The 22,186-nt window shown below is 36.0% G+C and overlaps 1 protein-coding gene and 1 pseudogene across 1 annotated transcript; both read left to right on the plus strand.

Moving 5' to 3' along the window:
- Positions 1–4,013: 4,013 nt before the first annotated feature.
- On the plus strand, positions 4,014–10,243 carry LOC117620754 (ABC transporter C family member 8-like). The gene is made up of 12 exons (XM_034350947.1): positions 4,014–4,301; positions 4,596–6,553; positions 6,631–6,951; positions 7,047–7,133; positions 7,253–7,873; positions 7,951–8,115; positions 8,208–8,502; positions 8,593–8,807; positions 8,931–9,236; positions 9,400–9,463; positions 9,621–9,860; positions 9,978–10,243. The coding sequence occupies exons 1-12, from the start codon at positions 4,277–4,279 to the stop codon at positions 10,076–10,078; spliced, it is 4,398 nt and encodes a 1,465-aa protein (XP_034206838.1). The 5' UTR covers positions 4,014–4,276; the 3' UTR covers positions 10,079–10,243.
- Positions 10,244–16,120: 5,877 nt separating this feature from the next.
- Positions 16,121–21,607, plus strand: LOC117620959 (annotated as a pseudogene).
- Positions 21,608–22,186: the final 579 nt, after the last annotated feature.

Here is a 22,186-nt window from a genome sequence, read left to right on the forward strand (position 1 = left end):
CGCATGCAGTCTGTGAACCACCACATACTGACGCATTTGTTCTGTCTTCTATCAAGAAGGCATGTTCTTCTTCAACGGTGATTAAATAAATAAAGAGATAGAGACTGGCATGTAATTAACTCGTGAAAGTGAAGTGCATGTGTTTTCAACACTGAGAAGTCTTGGCCATGCCTAAGATAAGAGGGATCGTCTCGCTCTCATGTCCATACAATGTTGGGTTTTTTTAATTATAAAAAAAGAAATTATTTATTTATTTTTTAATCATCATAGATGAATGAGAAAGCTGCAAAATTATAGCCACCTCATATATACAAAAAGGTTGATTGGTGGATCTGCAAAGAATGATTATTCGTGATGAGTTTGGTGTGGAAAATGAAAACTCAATGCATATGGCAATGAGAAAATACCATAGCTATAGCTACTTATTTTAATGGGTTCCAGCCATTTTCATGGAAATGGAAAAACAAAAGTTCTATGAATTTGTAGGAGCCATATGTGAGGGTAGTGTGTAAAATCATTCGAAATTTGGGTTCATATGAACTAGAATTAGTAAGCTTGAGCATCTTCAGGAGGGTCTCCAAATTTTAGTTAAAATAACAAACCACTTTAAAGGTATTTCCTCCAGTAATGTTCTCTATTTTGGCTAATCTGAAATATTTTATTATTATTTTCTCTTTCTCTTGCAAATCAAATATATTAAAAAGAAAAGTAGAAACCCAACCCCACCAACCTCCCAAATGTCTCTATCTCTCTCCCCCTTTTTCTCTCTCTTTCTCTTTCTCTTCAATTTGGCAAACCTCCATTTCTCTCTCCTCCTTGCTAGATGTAGAGAGCCAAAAGTTGGTTCTCCAAAATAAAGAGCCAAGTAGGAGTCTGCTGGAAGGAGGATTTTCCTTCCTTTTAGCCAAAGTAGCTAGAGATGAGAGGATAGGGAGTCTGCGGGAGATGCTCTTAAACAGTGCCCTAATCCCGAACTTAAAAGTATTTGTATCAATCTTCAAAAAAGAAGTTATTTGAACTAACGGTATGTTTACTAATCCGTAATCGGGTGAGGAGAAGTTTGATTGAGGTGAGTTAGAATCCAGATTCCCATTAAAGTTGTTTACTAAACCATATGAAATCAGGGTATGAGTGGTAATAATTCCTTATAAGTTGTTTACTAAATTAATTGAAATCAGTTTGATTACTAAAATGCCCTTGTTGGGTTAAAGTATATGACAAATTTGAAAATTTAAAAATTGTGTGAGGATATAATGGGTGAAAAAGATGGATTCATGATGGGTTAGTTCTCCAAGAATTAGAATACCACCTCCCACTCAAAAGTCCAATTCCTCCAAAATCAAGAGTTGAATTCCTGATTTTGTGTGGGCTCCACTTGCACTTTCATTCTTCCATGTGAAGTAAACACACGAGTAATCAGTAATCAGAATTCAACTCCTTATTCGGATTCCGATTACGAATTAGTAAATATTCTTGAATAGGTGCGACGTGTTTGTCATATAAAGATGTCTGGTTTATGTAAGACAATTATTGGGTGTATTTGATACACCACATAACATTCATACAAAGTATAACATATATGTTGGAATTTTAAAAGGTTTTTAAAATTTTACCGTTTTGATTTGTTTAATTATTTTGACTGTTTTATTTTATTTATTGTGGGGTTATAAATATTTAATTATCAGGTTTTATTTCTATATTCAATTCATTAATTTTATAGTTTAATGTTGTACGAAACTCAATCACAAGAGGAGGAGGAAGCCCGTTAAAATTCCTTAAGATGTTAACGTGAGTTTTGGAAGAAGGAAACAAAAGCCTGATTTAAAGTTTGATGATGTGTCATGTGTTAAGTGGTTAGATTGTTTGAGTGGTCTAAATTTAACGAAATGCGGGTAAATGCATTGGAGCTAAATGCAGAGACTCGGGATCATGTTCTTGGATGTCTATAAAAGGCCACTCTTCCTTCTCATTTGACACACTACCAAACTACCATATAAGTATAACACAACTACTAGCACAATCTGAGTCTCTCCTATTTTACCTTTTATACTTTCTCTACTTATATTATTATTTTTGGACAATGAATCTATGACTTGGAGACCTATATCCGATTGTGAACATGGTCATAGGGAACCTTGAGCCTGTGTATTAGGGGTCGTATCTTAGAATCTTGTAGACCGTCAGTACCTACACGTAGGGAGGCTACAAAGGCTTTAGGACAATATTTTTGATGTACTTCACCATACCAGGCTTACTTTCTTAATCTAATTTATTATATTTTTATTTACCTATTATTTGTTCTTTTTAGTTTTACTTTATCTTAAAAAGTTTTCTATTTTATTTTATATATTTTTATAATATAAAGGTTTTTGTATAACATATATGTATTGAATTTTAAATTTAATACATGTCACCTATTAATATCGTTTATACAAGCGTCCGAATGTCAGGATACATATCGAATATACGTTATTATTATTTCTGTTTGTTTGAACCTATGCCTAATATAATTAAACCTTTCTTCAATCATGACGGGTGACATTTTTCTTTACCCTAAAAAAAGCACAGAATCACTTTCATGGCATGACTCCATTGTGAGAATATTTGGTTAAAGACCGCCCACTCAAATCTTATGGCTCCAAATATTGATATATGTTTTTTTTTTCTGGTCGATTTTTTTCTTTGATAATGATGATCATTGCCCATTTGAGTTTGACAATACATGAGGGTCTTCTTCAACCCTTCTCCTTCTGTAATAAACTCAGGACAAAGATGGCTAAATCAGAAAGCCCACAAAATCAAATTGCCAAGTGATTCCTTCCACCTCTTGTATGGAATCAAATTGCTGATGGGTTGATATTATCGTTTCATGTGATGATAAGATAGATTTGAAATTTGTTTTCTGCGAATGTTTCTTATGGCATTTCTGTCTGCCACCTTCTTGATATGATGTATTGAATTCATACAAATGGTAACATGTGTATTGAATTTTGAATTTAGTACAGGTGGTATCATTTGTACAAACATTTGGCATTATTTTTTTTTTTTTTTTGGATACGAGCGACATTAGAACAGGAGGAATCAAATATATAGGGATAAATATTCTTAATCACTTGAGCTAAAAACTCTTTGATTTGACATTTTCCAATTACCCTAAGAAAAACACAAAATCACTTTCATGTCATGACTCACACTATGAGAGCTACAATTGTTTACGATGGCTCCAAATATTGATATATGTTCTTTTTCTGATCGATTTTTTCGTTTGATAATGGTGATCATTGCCCATTTGACAATGAATGAGGGTTGACATTTGTCGTTTGATATTTTTCTTCAACCTTACTGTAATCAATTCAGGACACAGGAGAGCCACATGCTTACATGGTTACAAGAACGATGGCTAAATCTGAAAGCCCACAAAATCAAATTGACCAGTGAGTCCTTCCACCTCTTGTACGGAATCAAATTCCTGATGGGTTGATATTTGTCGTTTGATCATGTGATGTGATGATAATAAGATTTGAGAGATTGGATTAAAAGTTAGTGTTGGTAAGAATAAAGGGTTAAAGTTTCGAAATTTGTTTTCAATGATTGGCAACAGAAGAAAAAGGTGGAAGCTTGTTCCTGTTCTTTTCTTACACTGTATATGTTTAGACATTTTTTTTTATAGTACAAGGGGTAGTCTAAACTACAGGGAGGGAGATTTCTCACACACACAACTATAATGCTGTGGAGACCTCTTGGGTGTTTAGACATATAAATGTGAACAAAATACTCAAAAAGAAATAAAAGTAAAATTAAAAACCTGGGTTTTGTTTAAACAAGTGTGACTAAAAAAAGAGAGAACTTTTACCATTGCCTTATTTGTAAGATAATCATGTGGGTTTGCAAATTGCATAGACAAACAAAAAGTCTGTAAGTCTGTATATAATAGTAGTGTCTGTAAGTCTGTATATAATAATAGTAGTAATGCAAGAAGCCAAATTGTATACGTGCAGCATATATGAAGACAAAGAAACGCCTCTATGCACATTGGTGAGCATAATCTGTCCATATAATTCAACCAATCCAAGGAAGTGAAACCAGATGCTGATGTGAGAGCTATCTAAACATTATACAGAAGCCAGTTTAGTTTGGTCATTGGCACAGGGGAAGTTTATTACGTGGGTACTTCTTTCTATGAAGATATATCTTGATATTTGAGCTCATCTCTTACATAGTTTGGGTGCTTGCTGTACAGAAGCAAGTTAAGTTCACCACAGAAGTTGCTACAAGTATGGCTTCTTTGAGGAGCTCACTTGGTAAGTACCCAGCATCATTTTTTCTATGAACATGGTATGTTTTGTATAGATTTCGGTTGTAAATTTGATGCTCTTATAGATTTATAGTGAAGTAAAATTCAATATTGTGGTGTTTGAATGAGCTTCATCAGCATGTTTTACATCTTCGTCTTCTTTCTGTTCGATCATGTTTCTCTGAGTGTATATAACTGCACTCCAAGCACTTCTTCTTTTCACTTGTATTTCCCAACTCCCTGTGTTTAACATGCAGTTTTATGATGATTCTGATCGTTTTCCTTGGAAATGGATATGCAGGGAGAACGTTCTCATGGATTTGTGATGGAGAACTTGAATTGGGTTCTTACTGCACTCAAAGAACTATCATTAATGGCGTAAATCTGCTCTTCCTCTTTGTTTTCTGCTTACTTGCGCTTATAGGTTCTATAAGAAAGCATCATATTACTGTTCCATTCAGAAGGGACCACTTTTCTATAGTTGTCTCAATCTGTTGCGCTCTTACTAGCATTGCATATTTTGCTGCTGGTTTATGGGATCTAATTGCCCAGAGTGATGTGTCCGGTCACTTCGGCTGGTTGGATTACTTTGTAAGAGGAATAGTCTGGTTTTCTTACACAGTTTCCTTGCTTGTTCAAAAGTCCAAATGGATCAAAGTTCTAAACTCTGTTTGGTGGGTGTCCTCCTTTTCATTGGTCTCGGCTTATAACATCGAAGTACTCATAAGAACCCATAACATTCACATGTTTGATGCAATGACATGGCCAGGGAACTTGTTACTTCTTCTGTGTGCTGTTAGAAACCTCAGTCAATGTGTTCATCAGCATGCCCAAGATAACAGCCTCTCTGAACCTCTATTGGCCCGAAAGTCTGCTGGGAAGAGCCAGAAAACAGAACTTGAGCATGCTAGTTTTCTTAGCAAATTGACATTTGCTTGGATTAACCCTTTACTTAAATTGGGCTCCTCAAAAACATTAGCTCTTGAAGACATCCCTTCTCTGGTTTCTGAAGATGAAGCAGATTTAGCATACCAAAAGTTTGCTCATGCATGGGATTCACTGTCAAGGGAGAAGAGGCCAAGCAGTACCCGGAACCTGGTTCTGCAGACTCTAGCAAAAGTTTACATGAAAGAAAATACATGGATAGCATTTTGTGCATTCCTCAGGACCATTTCAATTGCAGTTTCTCCTCTTATACTCTATGCTTTTGTAAATTATTCAAATAGCGACAAGGAAAATCTATCTGAAGGCCTCATAATATTGGGGTGCCTAATTCTTTCCAAAGTCGTTGAATCTTTGAGCCAGAGACATTGGTTTTTTGGCTCAAGGAGGTGTGGAATGAGGATGAGGTCAGCCTTGATGGTGGCAGTTTATCAAAAGCAGCTGAAGCTTTCTAGTTTGGGAAGGAGAAGGCACTCAGCTGGGGAGATTGTGAATTATATAGCAGTCGATGCCTATCGAATGGGAGAGTTCCCGTGGTGGTTTCATTCAGCATGGACCTATGCACTGCAACTATTCGTTACCATTGGTGTTCTTTATTGGGTGGTGGGTCTCGGTGCTCTTCCTGGTTTGATTCCTCTCTTCATTTGTGGTCTACTGAATGTGCCATTCGCAAAGGCACTTCAAAAGTGTCAATCCCAGTTCATGATAGCTCAAGACGAGCGACTCAGAGCCACTTCTGAGATCCTGAACAGTATGAAAATCATTAAATTACAATCCTGGGAAGAGAAATTCAAAACGTTAGTCGATTCCCTTCGCGAACGTGAATTCATATGGTTGACTGACTCACAAATGAAAAGGGCTTATGGCACGCTAATGTATTGGATGTCACCCACCATCATTTCTTCGGTTATCTTTCTGGGATGTATCATTTTCCAAAGTGTCCCTCTAAATGCAAGTACCATATTCACGGTTCTAGCTTCACTAAGGAACATGGGAGAACCTGTCAGAATGATACCAGAGGCTCTTTCAGTAATGATCCAAGTCAAGGTCTCATTTGATCGTCTCAATGTTTTTTTGCTTGATGACGAGCTGAAAGATAATGAAGTAAGGAAGTTGTCATCACAGAATTCAGATGAGAGCTTAAGAATAGAAAGAGGCAATTTCAGCTGGTATCCTGAATCAACAGTTCCAACTCTGAGAAATGTGAATTTAGAAGTACAAAGGGAGCAGAAAGTTGCAGTTTGTGGACCAGTTGGAGCTGGAAAATCATCACTTTTATGTGCTATACTTGGAGAGATGCCCAAAATTTCAGGAACTGTGAGTTTAAAACAGATGACAAATTTAATATACTTGATGTGCTAAGTTTTTTATACTAACTTTATTTATTATTGCAGGTTGATGTATTTGGAACCATGGCCTATGTTTCTCAGACTTCTTGGATACAAAGTGGGACAGTTCGTGATAACATACTCTACGGGAGGCCAATGGACAAGAACAAATATGATAAGGCCATAAAAGCTTGTGCTCTAGATAAGGACATTGATAGTTTTGACCATGGTGATCTTACTGAAATAGGCCAAAGGGGCCTTAATATGAGTGGAGGACAGAAGCAGAGGATTCAGCTGGCTCGAGCTGTCTATAGTGATGCTGATATCTATCTTCTTGATGACCCCTTCAGTGCAGTGGATGCACATACTGCAGCAATTCTATTTCATGTAAGAATGGCACGTTCAATAATTTTAAGAAGCATGAAAACTACATTTAGTATCATTGTAGAAAGATTTCACTCCATTTGAATTGACTTATGCAGGATTGCGTCATGGCCGCTCTAGCAAGGAAAACTGTAATTCTGGTAACTCATCAAGTTGAATTTCTCTCAGAAGTTGATAAGATTCTGGTATTTGTTATTACCTCAAATTTCAATTTAATTTGCAATAAAAATTCAAATTGTGTTGTTCATGAAACCTTATTTGGTCAGACTAACAAGGAACTAGTATCTTATAATTTAATTTACAGGTAATGGAGGGTGGAAAAGTTACTCAATCTGGAAGCTATGAGAGTCTTTTGACAGCTGGAACAGCATTTGAGCAGCTTGTGAATGCTCATAAAGATGCAGTGACAACATTGGGTCCTTCCAATTATCAAAGCCAAGGAGAATCTGAAAAGGGAGATATGGTTCGGCCAGAGGAACCTCATGCTGCATACCTCACTGCAAATAATAGTGAAGGGGATATTTCTGTGAAGGGTGTAGCTGGGGTGCAACTAACAGAAGAAGAAGGGAAAGAGATTGGAGATGTTGGATGGAAGCCCTTTTGGGACTATATATTTGTTTCCAAAGGAACACTTCTTCTATGCTTAGGCATAATAACACAGTCTGGTTTTGTTGGTCTTCAGGCTGCTGCAACTTATTGGTTAGCTCTAGGCATTCAAATTCCTAAAGTGACCAATGGCGTACTCATCGGTGTTTATACTGCAATTTCAACACTTAGTGCTGTCTTTGTATATCTTAGGTCATTTTTTGCAGCCCATATGGGATTGAAAGCTTCTAGAGCCTTTTATTCTGGTTTCACTGATGCTATCTTTAAGGCTCCCATGCTGTTCTTTGACTCAACCCCTGTAGGGAGGATTTTGATACGAGTAAGTGTATCCAATCTTCAACAAGTGTATTTTCATTTACTTATTTCAGAATTCATTCATTATTTCCACTTGTGCAGGCTTCATCAGACTTAAGTATTTTGGATTTTGACATACCGTTCTCCATTATCTTTGTTGTGTCTGCTGGCGTTGAACTGCTGACAACGATTGGAATTATGGCTTCGGTCACATGGCAAGTTCTCATTATAGGCTTTCTTGCCATGGTTGCTGCAAAATATGTTCAGGTGGATCAGAATATCAGTTGAATTCTCTCTCTCTCTCTCTCTCTCTCTTCACCAATGGAATGTTGGAACTGACTTCTTTGTTTCGTTTCTAGGGCTATTATCTAGCCTCTGCAAGGGAACTAATAAGAATCAATGGAACAACCAAAGCTCCTGTTATGAACTATGCATCAGAGACATCACTTGGAGTGGTCACTATAAGAGCTTTTAAGATGGCGGACAGGTTCTTCAACAACTACTTAGAGCTAGTTGACACAGATGCCAGATTGTTCTTTCATTCTAATGCAACCATGGAGTGGTTAATTTTAAGGACAGAAGTGCTTCAGAATTTGACCCTTTTCACAGCTGCTTTTTTCATTGTTTTACTTCCCAAGGGTTATGTTGCACCAGGTAATTTATTAGATAGAAATTATTGTTTCAAACTAAGGAGTTTGAGGTTGTCTAAAGTTGTTTAACCCTCACCTAATTTCCTTTATGCAGGGCTTGTGGGGCTCTCTCTTTCTTATGCTTTATCACTAACAGCAACACAAATTTTTGTGACTCGATGGTATTGCAACTTATCCAACTACATTATCTCGGTTGAAAGGATAAAACAATTCATGCAGATTTCACCAGAGCCCTCTGCAATTGTGGAGGACAAGAGGCCTCCATCTTCATGGCCTAGCAAGGGTAGGATAGAGCTGTATTCTCTGAAGGTAATATATTCAAAATCATACATGTGAACTTCCTTACTCAGTCAAAATCTGTTCCTTTAAAAACCTTATGGTTTGATCAGGTTAGAATTCTAACCATTACTTACTGCTTTTGGTTGGTTAAAGATCAAATACCGCCCAAATGCTCCGCTAGTTCTCAAGGGAATTACGTGCACATTCAGAGAAGGCACTAGAGTAGGAGTTGTGGGAAGGACAGGAAGCGGAAAAACTACACTCATAAGTGCTTTGTTTCGCTTAGTAGAGCCGGCCAGTGGTAAAATCATTATAGATGGACTTGACATCTGCTCTATGGGTCTAAAAGATCTGAGAATGAAGCTCAGTATCATCCCTCAAGAACCAACTCTTTTCAGGGGTAGCATCCGAACCAACTTGGATCCTCTAGGCCTTTACTCCGATGACGAAATATGGATGGTGAGCAAGCTGAATACAGTTCTGATGAAAAGGCTTTTCCTGCATAATTTTTACATTGTTTGTCAGCAACTTCTACTAATGCAGCCAATTTTATGCATTAGTTAAATTTAGCTCTCTTTCTGTACTTGAATTATGAATGAATTTAATGACATCTTCATTGCAGGCTCTAGAGAAGTGTCAGCTCAAGGCAACAGTCAGTAAGCTACCTAATCTGTTAGACTCATCTGGTGAGTTTGTGACGTTTCCTACAAACAAATGAGAAAAAGTGTTGTTAACACCTTACTTAAGCTCCAAGTTTTTATTAAGTCTAATAATTATATGTGAAGTGAAGAGATCATATTATAATCACTGTCGTAAAAGTTATAACTATAATGATTTCAACAGTGAGTGATGAAGGGGAAAACTGGAGCGCCGGACAACGCCAGCTCTTTTGCCTTGGCAGAGTCCTTCTCAAGAGGAACAGAATTCTGGTTCTAGACGAGGCTACGGCGTCCATTGATTCTTCGACAGACGCCATTCTGCAGAGAATCATCAGGCAGGAATTTTCAGAATGCACGGTGATAACTGTGGCTCACAGAGTTCCAACCGTTATAGACAGTGACATGGTCATGGTCCTCTCCTATGGTAAGCTTTTATAATTTCAATGAAATCTGCAGGACTTGTGACCCTGTGATATTTTGGTAACACATTATATGAAACCAATTGCTAATATGTAGGGTGGTTTAATTTGTTTGTCTGTAGGGAAGCTGGTGGAATATGAAGAGCCTGCAAAGCTGTTGGATACCAACTCCTACTTCTCCAAGCTTGTAGCTGAATATTGGTCAAGCTGCAAGAGAACCTGATGCCCAAAATGTCAAGCACCACAAATGTATCTAAATAATTAAGGGACTATTTGATTGGAAATTTGCTGTTAGAATTGCTTCTAGTCTGATGAAAATCTTGTGATCAATGTAAAACGGGCCTTAGCAGATTTGGAGATTAATGAGAAAGCAGGGTTACAACCAAAAGCTAAAATAACACGCGAGTGAACGTCAAAACTTCATTCGAGTTTATCCTAGGAAAAAAAAAATAAAGGATTGAAAAAAGAAATGTTGATGAACAAAAGATGCAGTTACAGAAAAAGAGCTTCGAACAAAATAACAAAAAGATGCGAGATAAGCACCTACGCTAACTTGGCCGAGTTATGAAATCAGGTGCTAGTTGGCCAAGTTATGAATGTCGCCCATAACTTGGCTAAATCCTATATTTAACATATCTGTGGGGCATTAATAACTCGGCCAACTGACACATAATTTGATGAACATACTTCACTGCTTTAGTAACTTAATCTAAATTGCTATGAGTACTTACCTGTCCAAATTCCTCACACCCCCTCTGCCAAATCAAAAAAGACACAAGCATAAGCTAAGAACTTGGAAGTTTGCTTTACGCTGTCCAAAGGCCGAAGATTTGTTTTACACGGCTATACTCCGTGTTTTTTATTTTTTTAAAAAATAGACTAGTTTTGACACGTGACGGCTAATCGATGGGAGTCCTTTTTTATTTAAAAATAACTATTTTACACGTGGGCTGCTATGCATCTGTTCTCTTTTATATTTATATATAGTAAATAGTATAGCCGGTCAGGTTTACTGGGTTTTTTTTTTAAAATTTTTAAAATTGTCTTCAATAAATAGTATAGACGGGTGGCTATAGTCTTTTATATCTATACACGTCTCTCATTTTTTTTAAAGGAAATGTGGAATAGTTGTATTCTACATGTATATATGTATTTCTAATGTTTAATACACGTATTTTTTTACAAAATTTGCAGTAAGACACACTAAATTCATGTATTATACAAATAATTCTCACATACTATTGAATATGAATAATATATGTTATAAAAATTATATTACAATACTATATAGTGGCCGATTAATATCTACTTTAGATATGTTGAAACTAGCAAATTAATATGTATAAAGTACAAACTAATGCAATAAGGAGGGTCCTTTTTTCTTTAATTTTTTTAAATTAAATAGTATAGCCGTGCGGCTATACCTTTGGAACATAATGTATTCAAACAGTACAGCCGAGCGGCTATACTACGATTTCTTTAATTAAAAAAACTAATTTTTGAAACGTGGCGCTAGAGGATCCTCTTTTTTTAAAAAAAAAATAGTACAGCTGCACGACTATACTCCTTGTTTTTATTTTTTATATTTAAAAATAGTATAGCCGACTGGCTTTACTCTTTACATATATTTTGGGTATCCTTTTTTTCCCCAATTTTCATTTATCGATAAGAGTTTAGAGCATTATCCATTACTATTTTGGCAATACCCGAGTCTCTGTTGTCCTCATTTCATTTTTTACTTTTTTAGAATTATTATCCGTATAAAGAATTTACCACTTTCACGTTCAATAATCTATTATACACGTACTTACCTATTTTTCAATAATACATCCGTGTTATGTACACGTCTTAAAGACTTGGTAAAATTCAAGCTTTTAAAAAGCAAATGTACATACATATGTACATATACATATGTATTTGTCATGTTTAATACACATATTTTTTTACAAAAGTTTCAATAAGGCACACAAAATTCATGAATTATACAAATAATTCTCACATATTATTTAATAAAAATAATATATATATATAATTAATATTAAAATATTAAAATATTATATAATTCCATAACCTTTAAGTTGTAATTTGCCAAACTTTTGCCAAATAAAACAAATGCGTATTTTTTCCCATTAAGTATTTCATAAATAGTACAGCCGTGCGGCTATACACGGTTTTTAAATTTTTTTTAAAATAGTAAAGCCATCCGGCTATACTTGGTTTTCCCTATTTTTTTAAATAGTAAAGCCGCTTGGCTATACCCCCTTTTTACTTTTTTTTTGGGGCAAAATTGTATAGCCGCCCGGCTATACCCGATTTATTTCTTATTTTTTTTATTCAGAGGGGCTATACTCTTTATATATATTTTGGGGATCTTTTTTTTCTTTTAAATTTTTTCCCCGATTTTTGTTTATCAATAAGAATAGTTTAGAGCATTATGCATTACTATTTTGGCAATACACGAGTCTCTATTGTTTCCTTTTTGTTTTTTACTTTTCTAGAGTTATTACCCGTAAAGAATTTACTATTTTCATGTTCAATAATCTATTATATACGTACGTACGTATTTTTAAATAATACATCCGTGTTCTATACATGTCTTAAAGACTCGATAAAATTCAAGCTTTTTAAAAAGCAAACATACAATATTTGTCTTGTATATGTACATACGTATTTTTCATGTCTAATACACGTATTGTTTTACAAAATTTTCAATAAGACATATAAAATTCAAGTATTATACAAATAATTCTCACATATTATTGAATAAATATAATATATATTTAAAAAATTAAATTAATTAAATTAAAATATTATATAGTTGCTGAACTTTTAAGTTGTAATTTTCCATAATTTTGCCAAATAAAATACATACGTGTATTTTTTTCCATTTTAGTATTTCATAAATCATACAGCAGCTCGGCTATACTTGATTTTTTTAATTTTATTTTAAAATAGGATAGCCTTATGGCTATACTCGGGTTTATTAATGTTTCTAAAAAAATAGTAAAGCTGCCCGGCTATACTTATTTTGACACGTGGCCAGCTAATTGCATGGCGGTTTTTGTTTTTTATATTGAAGCATGGCCATACTTGGTTTTTTCCTTATTGTTAGAAAAATAGTATAGCAGCGCGGCAATACCCGGTTTTTATTAATGTTTCTGAAAAATAGTATAGCCGCACGACTATACTTATTTTGACACGTGGGCAACTGGTCATTGGTTCGATATTATGTACAATACATAGTACACCTAAAATATAAAATAAAAAAATCGAAGACCCTAAAAAATGGGTGATAAGTGAAATACGTATCTTCACAATAGTTTTCTAGGATTCTGGTAGTAAATATTATGAAAAAAGAAACTAAAGAGCGATACTATTCATCACTTTCTTTGAAAAAAAAAATTATTAATCAATATACAATAAACTCAAATTAATTTCTCTCAAAAAACAAAAAACTCAAATTAATAGTTGAGAGTAGTTATTTATGCATTTGAGATTCTCTTTCTGATTTTCCCTCCTCTAATATGACTTATGCATAAAAAAAACAAATTTGCTAAATATAATATATGCTTCTATTCTATGTGATCAAAGAAAAAAATATCCTCTTTTTTTTTTTTTTTCCTTCTGTTTGAATGAATACCATATTGTTATTCTTCATATATAGGCTCAAGTTCAAGATAAAATGATTAGAGCTTTTCCACTTATTTGGATTGCCAGGGCAAAAGGCCCCGGGCGGCAAAAACACACTCCACCAATCAAATCCAGCTTAGGCAGATGGTGGGCTCCCCCAAGACTATGCATGCAAGAAAGCAAGAACAACATGAGCTGTTGCCTAAGGACGCTAACGTCAGCGAAGAAAAAAATTATTAAAAATATACAAAAAAATTCAGATTTCAAACGTATAAATAAAATTAATCTCATTTGAATAGTAATTACCATTGGCCATGGCAATGGGAGGAAAAGCAAAAAAAAAGAAAAAAAGCTATGGCATATACTATTCACGTGAACAGTACTACCCTTACTTGTCCTTTGCCGCAAATTGGTGAAAGTGCTCTTAGCAAAAAATCTTACTTAATACAGTTATACATTCCATATTAAGATATTAATATATTAGATCTTGATCTAATAATATTTCTCTTTTCAAAATTGGAAGAGATCTCAAGTTTGAATTCACATTCTTCCACAATTTTTTTAAGAGTATGTTATCAATTTTAAGAAAGTGAATATATTCTTAAAAGAGTAATGCTACACTTACCATGTTTTTTTATCCCACATTTCTATACCACATGATGTGGCATGTCCATATTATATGCCACATCAATTAAATCAATGAAGTGTATTTTTATTATAAGACAATTGGAAAAACAAATACTGGAATAATCATAAAATAAAATAAAATATTAAATAATTTTAATTGATGTGGTTGTCCACCTCATTTGCCACATAAGATGATATAGGGATGTGGTATACAAATGTGGTAAGAGTATCATTATTCTTATTAAAATATCAATGCAGTTTTCATTCTAAACCTCACGTGATTAGAGTAGATATATATGGTAAACAATTCTATCTAGCTTAGTGGAAAAGAGTCTTCACTTGCAAATCAATGTTCTCAGGTTCAAACCCCCATAGCACCTTGGTAGTGTGTGTAAGAAACCTCCGCTCCCCCTTGTAGTTTAGACTATCACTTGTATTTAAAAACAAAAGGTTAAATATCTTTTTGGTTACTTGGTTTTACACAAAATTTCAGTTTGATCATATAAAAAATAATTTAGTCAAATTGGTCACTGTATTGCCCAAGGTTTACAATTTATAGACAATTTATTATCTTCCATTAAGTTTCGTTAAGTAGCTCATGTACATGCCTCTGTAATATCGATTCAATATATTATTTCAAATGCAAATAATATGGCAGCCATATACTCCTGACCGACATGCATCACTACCACAAAAAAAAAAATTTAGGTCAAAATATTCCTTCATTCAAAACCAAGCTTCATAGGCGTAGAGGGAGTAACTTGGGAAATCAAGTACAAAAAGAGCCTGGAGCCGACACCATCTATACAAGAAAACATCAAGCTAAATCCAAGCAGAAGTTGTTTTCCCATATACACAATTCATTGACTTATAATATCATGGTGGGCAGGGCAAACCATCAAAGACAAGGACCTGCACCATAGGCAACATTAGCAACAGACTCCCCATACACATGAGGAATGGGAGCAGTGACATTGAATTCCTTAGCTGCAAACCCTGCTCGCTCAATCACCAAATGGGGATCAACCTCAATCCCATCAAACACAACTCGACATATAATAGTACAATATACCTAAGATTTTGATTTTAACTCAAGATTTTCCCTAATTTGTTAAACCTAGCACAAAATATCCTAACTCACGTTGAGTTTGAGGATGAAGACTGCACATGCTTCCTTAAAAAATTAACTTGTACTTCTTTTATAATATATATGTCATGTTTGAATGAGCCTATTTGTGAAAAACCCATAAAAATATCAAATAAAAAACACGTAATCACTTCCATGACAGGATCTCACTACAGAGTCTCGTCAGTCAATCTTCAACCCTTGTATAACAAATCCAGGACAGGAGAGCCACATGCTTACTTGGTTACAAGAACGATGGCTAAATCTGAAAGCCCACAAAATCAAATTGCCAAGTGAGTCCTTCCACCCCTTGTACTGATGGAGTAGTTGAGATTGTCGTTGATGCTAAGATTTGAGATTAGATTAATTATTAGTGCTGGTAAAGTTTTGAAATTTGTTCTCAGCAAATGTGAAATGAATGATAGCAACAAAAGAAAAAGGTGGAAGCTTGTTCCTGTTCTTACATTGTGTATGTTTAGACATGTAAGTGTGAACAAAATACTCAAAGAAGAATTCAAAGTAAAATTAAAAACCCGGGTTTGTTTAATCAAATGTGACTAAATAAAGAAATGAACTTTTATTATTGACTTAATTGTATAATAATCATGTGGGATTGCATAGACAAAAGAAAAATGTGAAACTTCAACATGCAAGAAGCGAGATTGCGACGTTCAGCATATATAAAGACAAAGAAAAGCTTTTCTAAGGTCTAAGCACATTGGTGAGCATAGTCTGTCCATATATATATTATACATATAAGCATTTTCCAGAAGCTAATTTAATTTGGTGAGGAAGTTTATTACGTGGGTACTTCTTTCTATGAAGTTTGGAGTGCTTGCTGCAGAGTAGCAAATTAAGTTCACCACAGAAGTTGGTACAAGTATGGCTTCTTTGAGGAGCTCACTTGGTAAGTACCCAACATCATTTTCTCTATGAAAATGGTATGTTTTATATAAAATTTGAGTTTCTAAATTTGCTGCTCTTATAGATTTATAGTGAAGTAAAATTCAATATTGTGGTGTTTGAATGAGCTTAATCGTCATGTTTTACGTCTTCATCTTCTTTCTGTTTGATCGTGTTTCTCTGTGGCTGTATATACAATTGCATTCCATGCACTTCTATCACTTGTATTTTCCAACTTCTCCCAGTGTTTAACATGCAGTTTTATGATAATTCTGATCGTTTTCCTTGGAAATGGATATGCAGGGAGAACTTTCTCATGGATTTGTGGTGGAGAACTTGAATTGGGATCTGAACCTCTATTGGACAAAAAGTCTTCTGGAAAGAGCCAGAAAACAGAACTTGAGCATGCTAGTTTTCTTAGCAAATTGACATTTGCTTGGATTAACCCTTTACTTAAATTGGGTTCCTCAAAAACATTAGCTCTTGAAGACATCCCCTCTCTGGTTTCTGAAGATGAAGCAGCTTTAGCATACCAAAATTTTGCTTATGCATGGGATTCACTGTCAAGGGAGAGGAGCTCAAGCAGTACCAGGAACCTGGTTCTGCAGACCATAGCAAAAGTTTACATGAAAGAAAATATATGGATAGCATTTTGTGCATTCCTCAGGAACATTTCAGTTGGAGTTTCTCCTCTTCTACTCTACACGTTTGTGAATTATTCAAATAGTATGAAGGCCTCATAATAGTGGGGTGTCTAATTCTTTCCAAGGTGGTTGAATCTTTGAGCCAGAGACATTGGTTTTTTGACTCTAGGAGGTGTGGAATGAGGATGAGGTCAGCCTTGATGATAGCAATTTATCAAAAGCAGCTGAAGCTTTCTGGTTTGGGAAGGAGAAGGCACTCAGCTGGGGAGATTGTGAATTATATAGCAGTCGATGCCTACCGAATGGGAGAGTTCCCATGGTGGTTACATACAACATGGAGCAATGCATTGCAAGTATTCCTTGCCATTGGTGTTCTTTTTTGGGTGGTGGGTCTTGGTGCTCTTCCTGGTTTGATTCCTCTCTTCATTTGTGATCTCCTGAATGTGCCATTTGCAAAGGCACTTCAAAAGTGTCAATCCCAGTTCATGATAGCTCAAGACGAGCGACTCAGAGCCACTTCTGAGATCCTGAACAGTATGAAAATCATTAAGTTACAACCCTGGGAAGAGAAATTCAAAAACTATGTGGATTCCCTTCGCGAACGTGAATTCAAATGGTTGTCTGACTCACAATTTAAAAAGGCTTATGGCACTCTAATGTATTGGATGTCACCCACCGTCATTTCTTCAGTTATTTTTCTGGGATGTATCGTTTTCAGAAGTGCCCCTTTAAATGCAAGTACCATATTCACGGTTCTAGCTGCACTGAGGAGCATTGGAGATCCTGTCAGACTGATACCAGAGGCTCTTTCAGTAATGATCCAAGTCAAGGTCTCATTTGATCGTCTCAATGTTTTTTTGCTTGACGATGAGCTGAAAGATAATGAAGTAAGGCAGTTGTCATCACAGAATTCAGATGAGATCTTAAGGATAGAAAGAGGCATTTTCAGCTGGTATCCTGAATCAGCAGTTCCAACTCTGAGAGATGTGAATTTAAAAGTGCAAAGGGAGCAGAAAGTTGCAGTTTGTGGACCAGTTGGAGCTGGAAAATCATCACTTTTATGTGCTATACTTGGAGATATGCCCAAAATTTCAGGAACTGTGAGTTTAAAACAGATGGAATATTTAATATACTTGATGCAGCAAGTTTTTTATACTGACTTTATTTATGCTTGCAAACTGCAGGCTGAAGTATTTGTAACCCTGGCTTATGTTTCTCAGACTTCTTGGATACAAAGTGGGACGCTTCGTGATAACATACTCTATGGGAGGCCAATGGACGAGATCAAATATGATAAGGCCATAAAAGCTTATGCTCTGGATAAGGACATTGATAGTTTTGACCATGGTGATCTTACTGAAATAGGCCAAAGGGGCTTAACATGAGTGGAGGACAGAAGCAGAGGATTCAGCTGGCTCGAGCTGTCTATAGTGATGCTGATATCTATCTTCTTGATGACCCCTTTAGTGCAGTGGATGCACATACTGCTGCAATTCTATTTCACGTAAGAATGGAACATTTTAGTAATTTTAAGAAGCATGAAAACTACATTTAGTCTCATTGTAGAAAGATTTCACTCAGTTTGAATGGCTTGTGCAGGATTGCGTCATGGCCGCCCTAGCAAGGGAAACTGTAATTCTGGTGACTCACCAAGTTGAATTTCTCTCAGAAGTTGATAAAATTCTGGTATATTGTTATTACCTCACAGTTCAATTTTATTTGCAATAAATATTCAAACTGTGTTGTTCATGAAACCTTATTTGGTCAGACTAACAAGGAACAACTATCTTATAATTTATTTTACAGGTAATGGAGGGTGGAAAAGTTATTCAATCTGGAAGCTATGAGAGTCTTTTGACAGTTGGAACAGCAGTTGAGCAGCTTGTGAAATGCTCATAAAGATGCAGTGACAACATTGGGTCCTTCCAATTATCAAAGCCAATGAGAATCTAAAAGGGGAGATATGGTTCGTCCCGAGGAACCTCATGGGGCTTACCTTACTGCAAATAACAGTGAAAGGGATATTTCTGTGAAGGGTATAGCTGGGGTGCAACTAACAAAAGAAGGAGAGAGAGAGATTGGAGATGTTGTATGGAAGCCCTTTTGGGATTATATATTTGTTTCCAGAGGAACACTTCTTCTATGCTTAGGCATAATAGCACAGTTTTGTTTTAGTAGTCTTCAGCCTGCTGCAACTTATTGGCTAGCTCTAGGCATTCAAATTCCTAAACTGACCAGTGGCGTACTCATCGGTGTTTATGCTGCAATTTCAGCACTTAGTGCTGTCTTTGTATATCTTAGGTCATTTTTTGCTGCCCATATGGGATTGAAAGCTTCTAGAGCCTTTTACTCTGGTTTCACTGAAGCTATCTTTAAGGCTCCCATGCTGTTCTTTGACTCAACCCCTGTAGGGAGGATTTTAATGCGAGTAAGTGTACTTGTATATTTCAATTACTTATTTTAGAATTCATTCTTATTTTCATTCAATATTTCCAATTGTGCAGGCTTCATCAGACTTGAGTATTTTGGATTTTGACATACCTTTCTCCATTATCTTTCTTTTAGCTTCATGCACTGAACTGCTGGTAACGATTGGAATTATGGCTTCTGTCACATGGGAAGTTGTCATTGTAGGCATTCTTGCCATGGTTGCTGCAAAATATGTTCAGGTGGATCAGTATATCAGTTTCTTGATTTTGTTCTAACTCTCTCTTTCTTCACCAATGGAATGATGGAACTGAATTCTGTGTTTTGGTTCTAGGACTATTATCTAGCCTCTGCAAGGGAACTAATAAGGATCAATGGAACAACCAAAGCTCCTGTTATGAACTATGCATCAGAGACATCACTTGGAGTTGTCACTATAAGAGCTTTTGAGATGGCGGACAGGTTCTTCCACAACTAAGAGCTAGTTGACACAGATGCCAGATTGTTCTTTCATTCTAATGCAATGATGGAACGGTTAATTTTAAGGACTGAAACACTTCAGAATCTGACCCTTTTCACCGCTGCTTTTTTCATTGTTTTACTCCCTAAGGGTTATGTTGCACAAGGTAATTTATTAGACAGAAATCCTTGTTTCAAACTAAGGGGTTTGAGGTTGTCTAAAGTTGTTTAACCCTAACCTAATTTCCTGGATGTTGTGCAGGGCTTGTGGGGCTTTCTCTTTCTTATTCTTTATCACTAACAGCAACACAAATTTTTGCGACTCGATGGTATTGCAGCTTATCCAACTACATTATCTCGGTTGAAAGGATAAAACAATTCATGCAAATTGCACCAGAACCTCCTGCAATTGTGGAGGACATGAGGCCAGCATCTTCATGGCCTCCAGAGGGTAGGATAGAGCTGTATTCTCTGGAGGTAATATATTCAAAATCATACACTTGAACATCCTTACTCAATAAAAAACTGTTCGTTTACGATATTTGATCAGGTTAGAATTCTAACCATTACTTGCTTCTTTTGGTTGGTTAAAGATCAAATATCGTCCAAATGCTCCGCTAGTTCTCAAGGGAATTACGTGCACATTCAAAGAAGGCACGAGAGTAGGAGTTGTGGGAAGGACAGGAAGCGGAAAAACTACACTTATAAGTGCTTTGTTTCGCTTAGTAGAGCCGGCCAGTGGTAAAATCATTATAGATGGACTTGACATCTGCTCTATGGGTCTAAAAGACTTGAGCAAGAACCAACTCTTTTCAGAGGAAGCATCCGAACCAACTTGGATCCACTAGGCCCTTACTCCGATGACGAAATATGGAGGGTGAGCAAGAACCAACTCCAGTTCTGATGAAAAGGCTTTTCCTGCATCATTCTTACATTGTTTGTCAGCAAGTTTTACTAATACAACCCAGTTTAGGCATTACTTAAATTTATCTCTGTTTTTCTACTAGTAGATTATGGATGAAGTTAATGAGTTTTTCATTGTAGGCTCTAGAAAAGTGTCAGCTCAAGGCAACAGTCAGCAAGCTACCTCGTCTGCTAGACTCATCTGGTGAGTTTATGATGTTTTGAGAAAAAGTGTTTTTAACACCTTACTTAAGCCCTAATTTTCCATTAAGTCTAATAATGATTCTGTGAAGTGAAGAGATCATATTATAATCATACTGTTGTAAAAGTTATAACTACAACGATTTCAACAGTGAGTGATGAAGGGGAAAATTGGAGCGCCGCACAACGCCAGCTCTTTTGCCTTGGCAGAGTCCTTCTCAAGAGGAACAGAATTTTAGTTCTAGACGAGGCTACGGCGTCCATTGATTCTTCAACAGACGCCGTTCTGCAGAGAATCATCAGGCAGGAATTTGCAGAATGCACAGTAATAACTGTAGCTCACAGAGTTCCAACCGTTATAGACAGTGACATGGTCATGGTCCTCTCCTATGGTAAGCTTTTATATGTTCCATTATCTCTTTATCACAGAATTTCAATCAAAACTGCAGGGCCTGTGACCTTGTGATATTTTTATATGAAGCCTATTGCTAATATGCAGGGTGGTTTAATTTGTTTGTGTATGTTTATAGGGAAGCTGGTGGAGTATGAAGAGCCTTCAAAGCTCTTGGATACAAACTCCTAGTTCTCCAAGCTTGTAGCTGAATATTGGTCAAGCTGCAAGAGAAACTGATGCCAAAATGTCAACAAGTTTGACAGTATAATAAGAAGCATTAATCTCGACTGAAACCATCCTAATGCTTGGATTGTGGTAATAAAAATCTGAAGGGTTTAAATCTTTATTAGTAACTTCTAGATTAGTTAAGAAACTGTCTGATTGGAAATTGCTGTTAGAAATCTTTTTATTTATTTATATACCATGTAAAATCTTAGAAAAAATCTGGGCCGTCTAATCTTGACTGAAACATCATTTTATAAGACGTAATGCTTATATATTTCATCTAAGCCTCATCGAGTAAGAAGTGCCATGAGCTCAATTTTTGAGAGAACTCCCAGTTTTTTTTTTTTTTGGGGTCACAAATTAAGAGAGAACTCTAGTAATAGATAAATCAGAGCAAACACTCATTTATAGAAACAAAAGGTATAAAATAAATCCATGACATCGAGCTCAATATATATTTATAGACTAAATACCAGTCAACATGGGTGGCACCACAGTGAAAAAGTTGGGTCAAATTCTCCCTCTCCCTTTCAGTGCACCTGGGTTCAATTCACGTAGAAGACAATCTTGAGGCATAGGGCAGAACTAAGAGCACCCTCACGCACCAGCTCGAGCTGCCTTCGGACCTGCCAGGGCTTGGTAGAGAAAAAACCCTAGTCTCTCTCTCCCTCTGTGAGTCCTAAAGGAAAACTCCATAGAAGGGGGAGAAGGAAGAAGCGTCATTGCACCTCCTCCCCTCCCCTCTTCTTGTCTTTTCCTTTTATGTTAGTGAATAAGTCCACTAGGGTGTTT

Source organism: Prunus dulcis, chromosome 3 (assembly GCF_902201215.1).
Source record: "Prunus dulcis chromosome 3, ALMONDv2, whole genome shotgun sequence".
Lineage (NCBI taxonomy): Eukaryota > Viridiplantae > Streptophyta > Magnoliopsida > Rosales > Rosaceae > Prunus > Prunus dulcis.

What these genes read in the sequence shown, in the direction of transcription:
- LOC117620754 (XM_034350947.1), top strand. Translation starts at nt 4,277, where the DNA reads ATGGCTTCTTTGAGGAGCTCACTTG. An exon ending in CTGCAGCAATTCTATTTCAT is followed by an intron (nt 6,952 to 7,046) that starts GTAAGAATGGCA and finishes TGACTTATGCAG; the next exon opens with GATTGCGTCATGGCCGCTCT. An exon ending in TAGAGCTGTATTCTCTGAAG is followed by an intron (nt 8,808 to 8,930) that starts GTAATATATTCA and finishes GGTTGGTTAAAG; the next exon opens with ATCAAATACCGCCCAAATGC.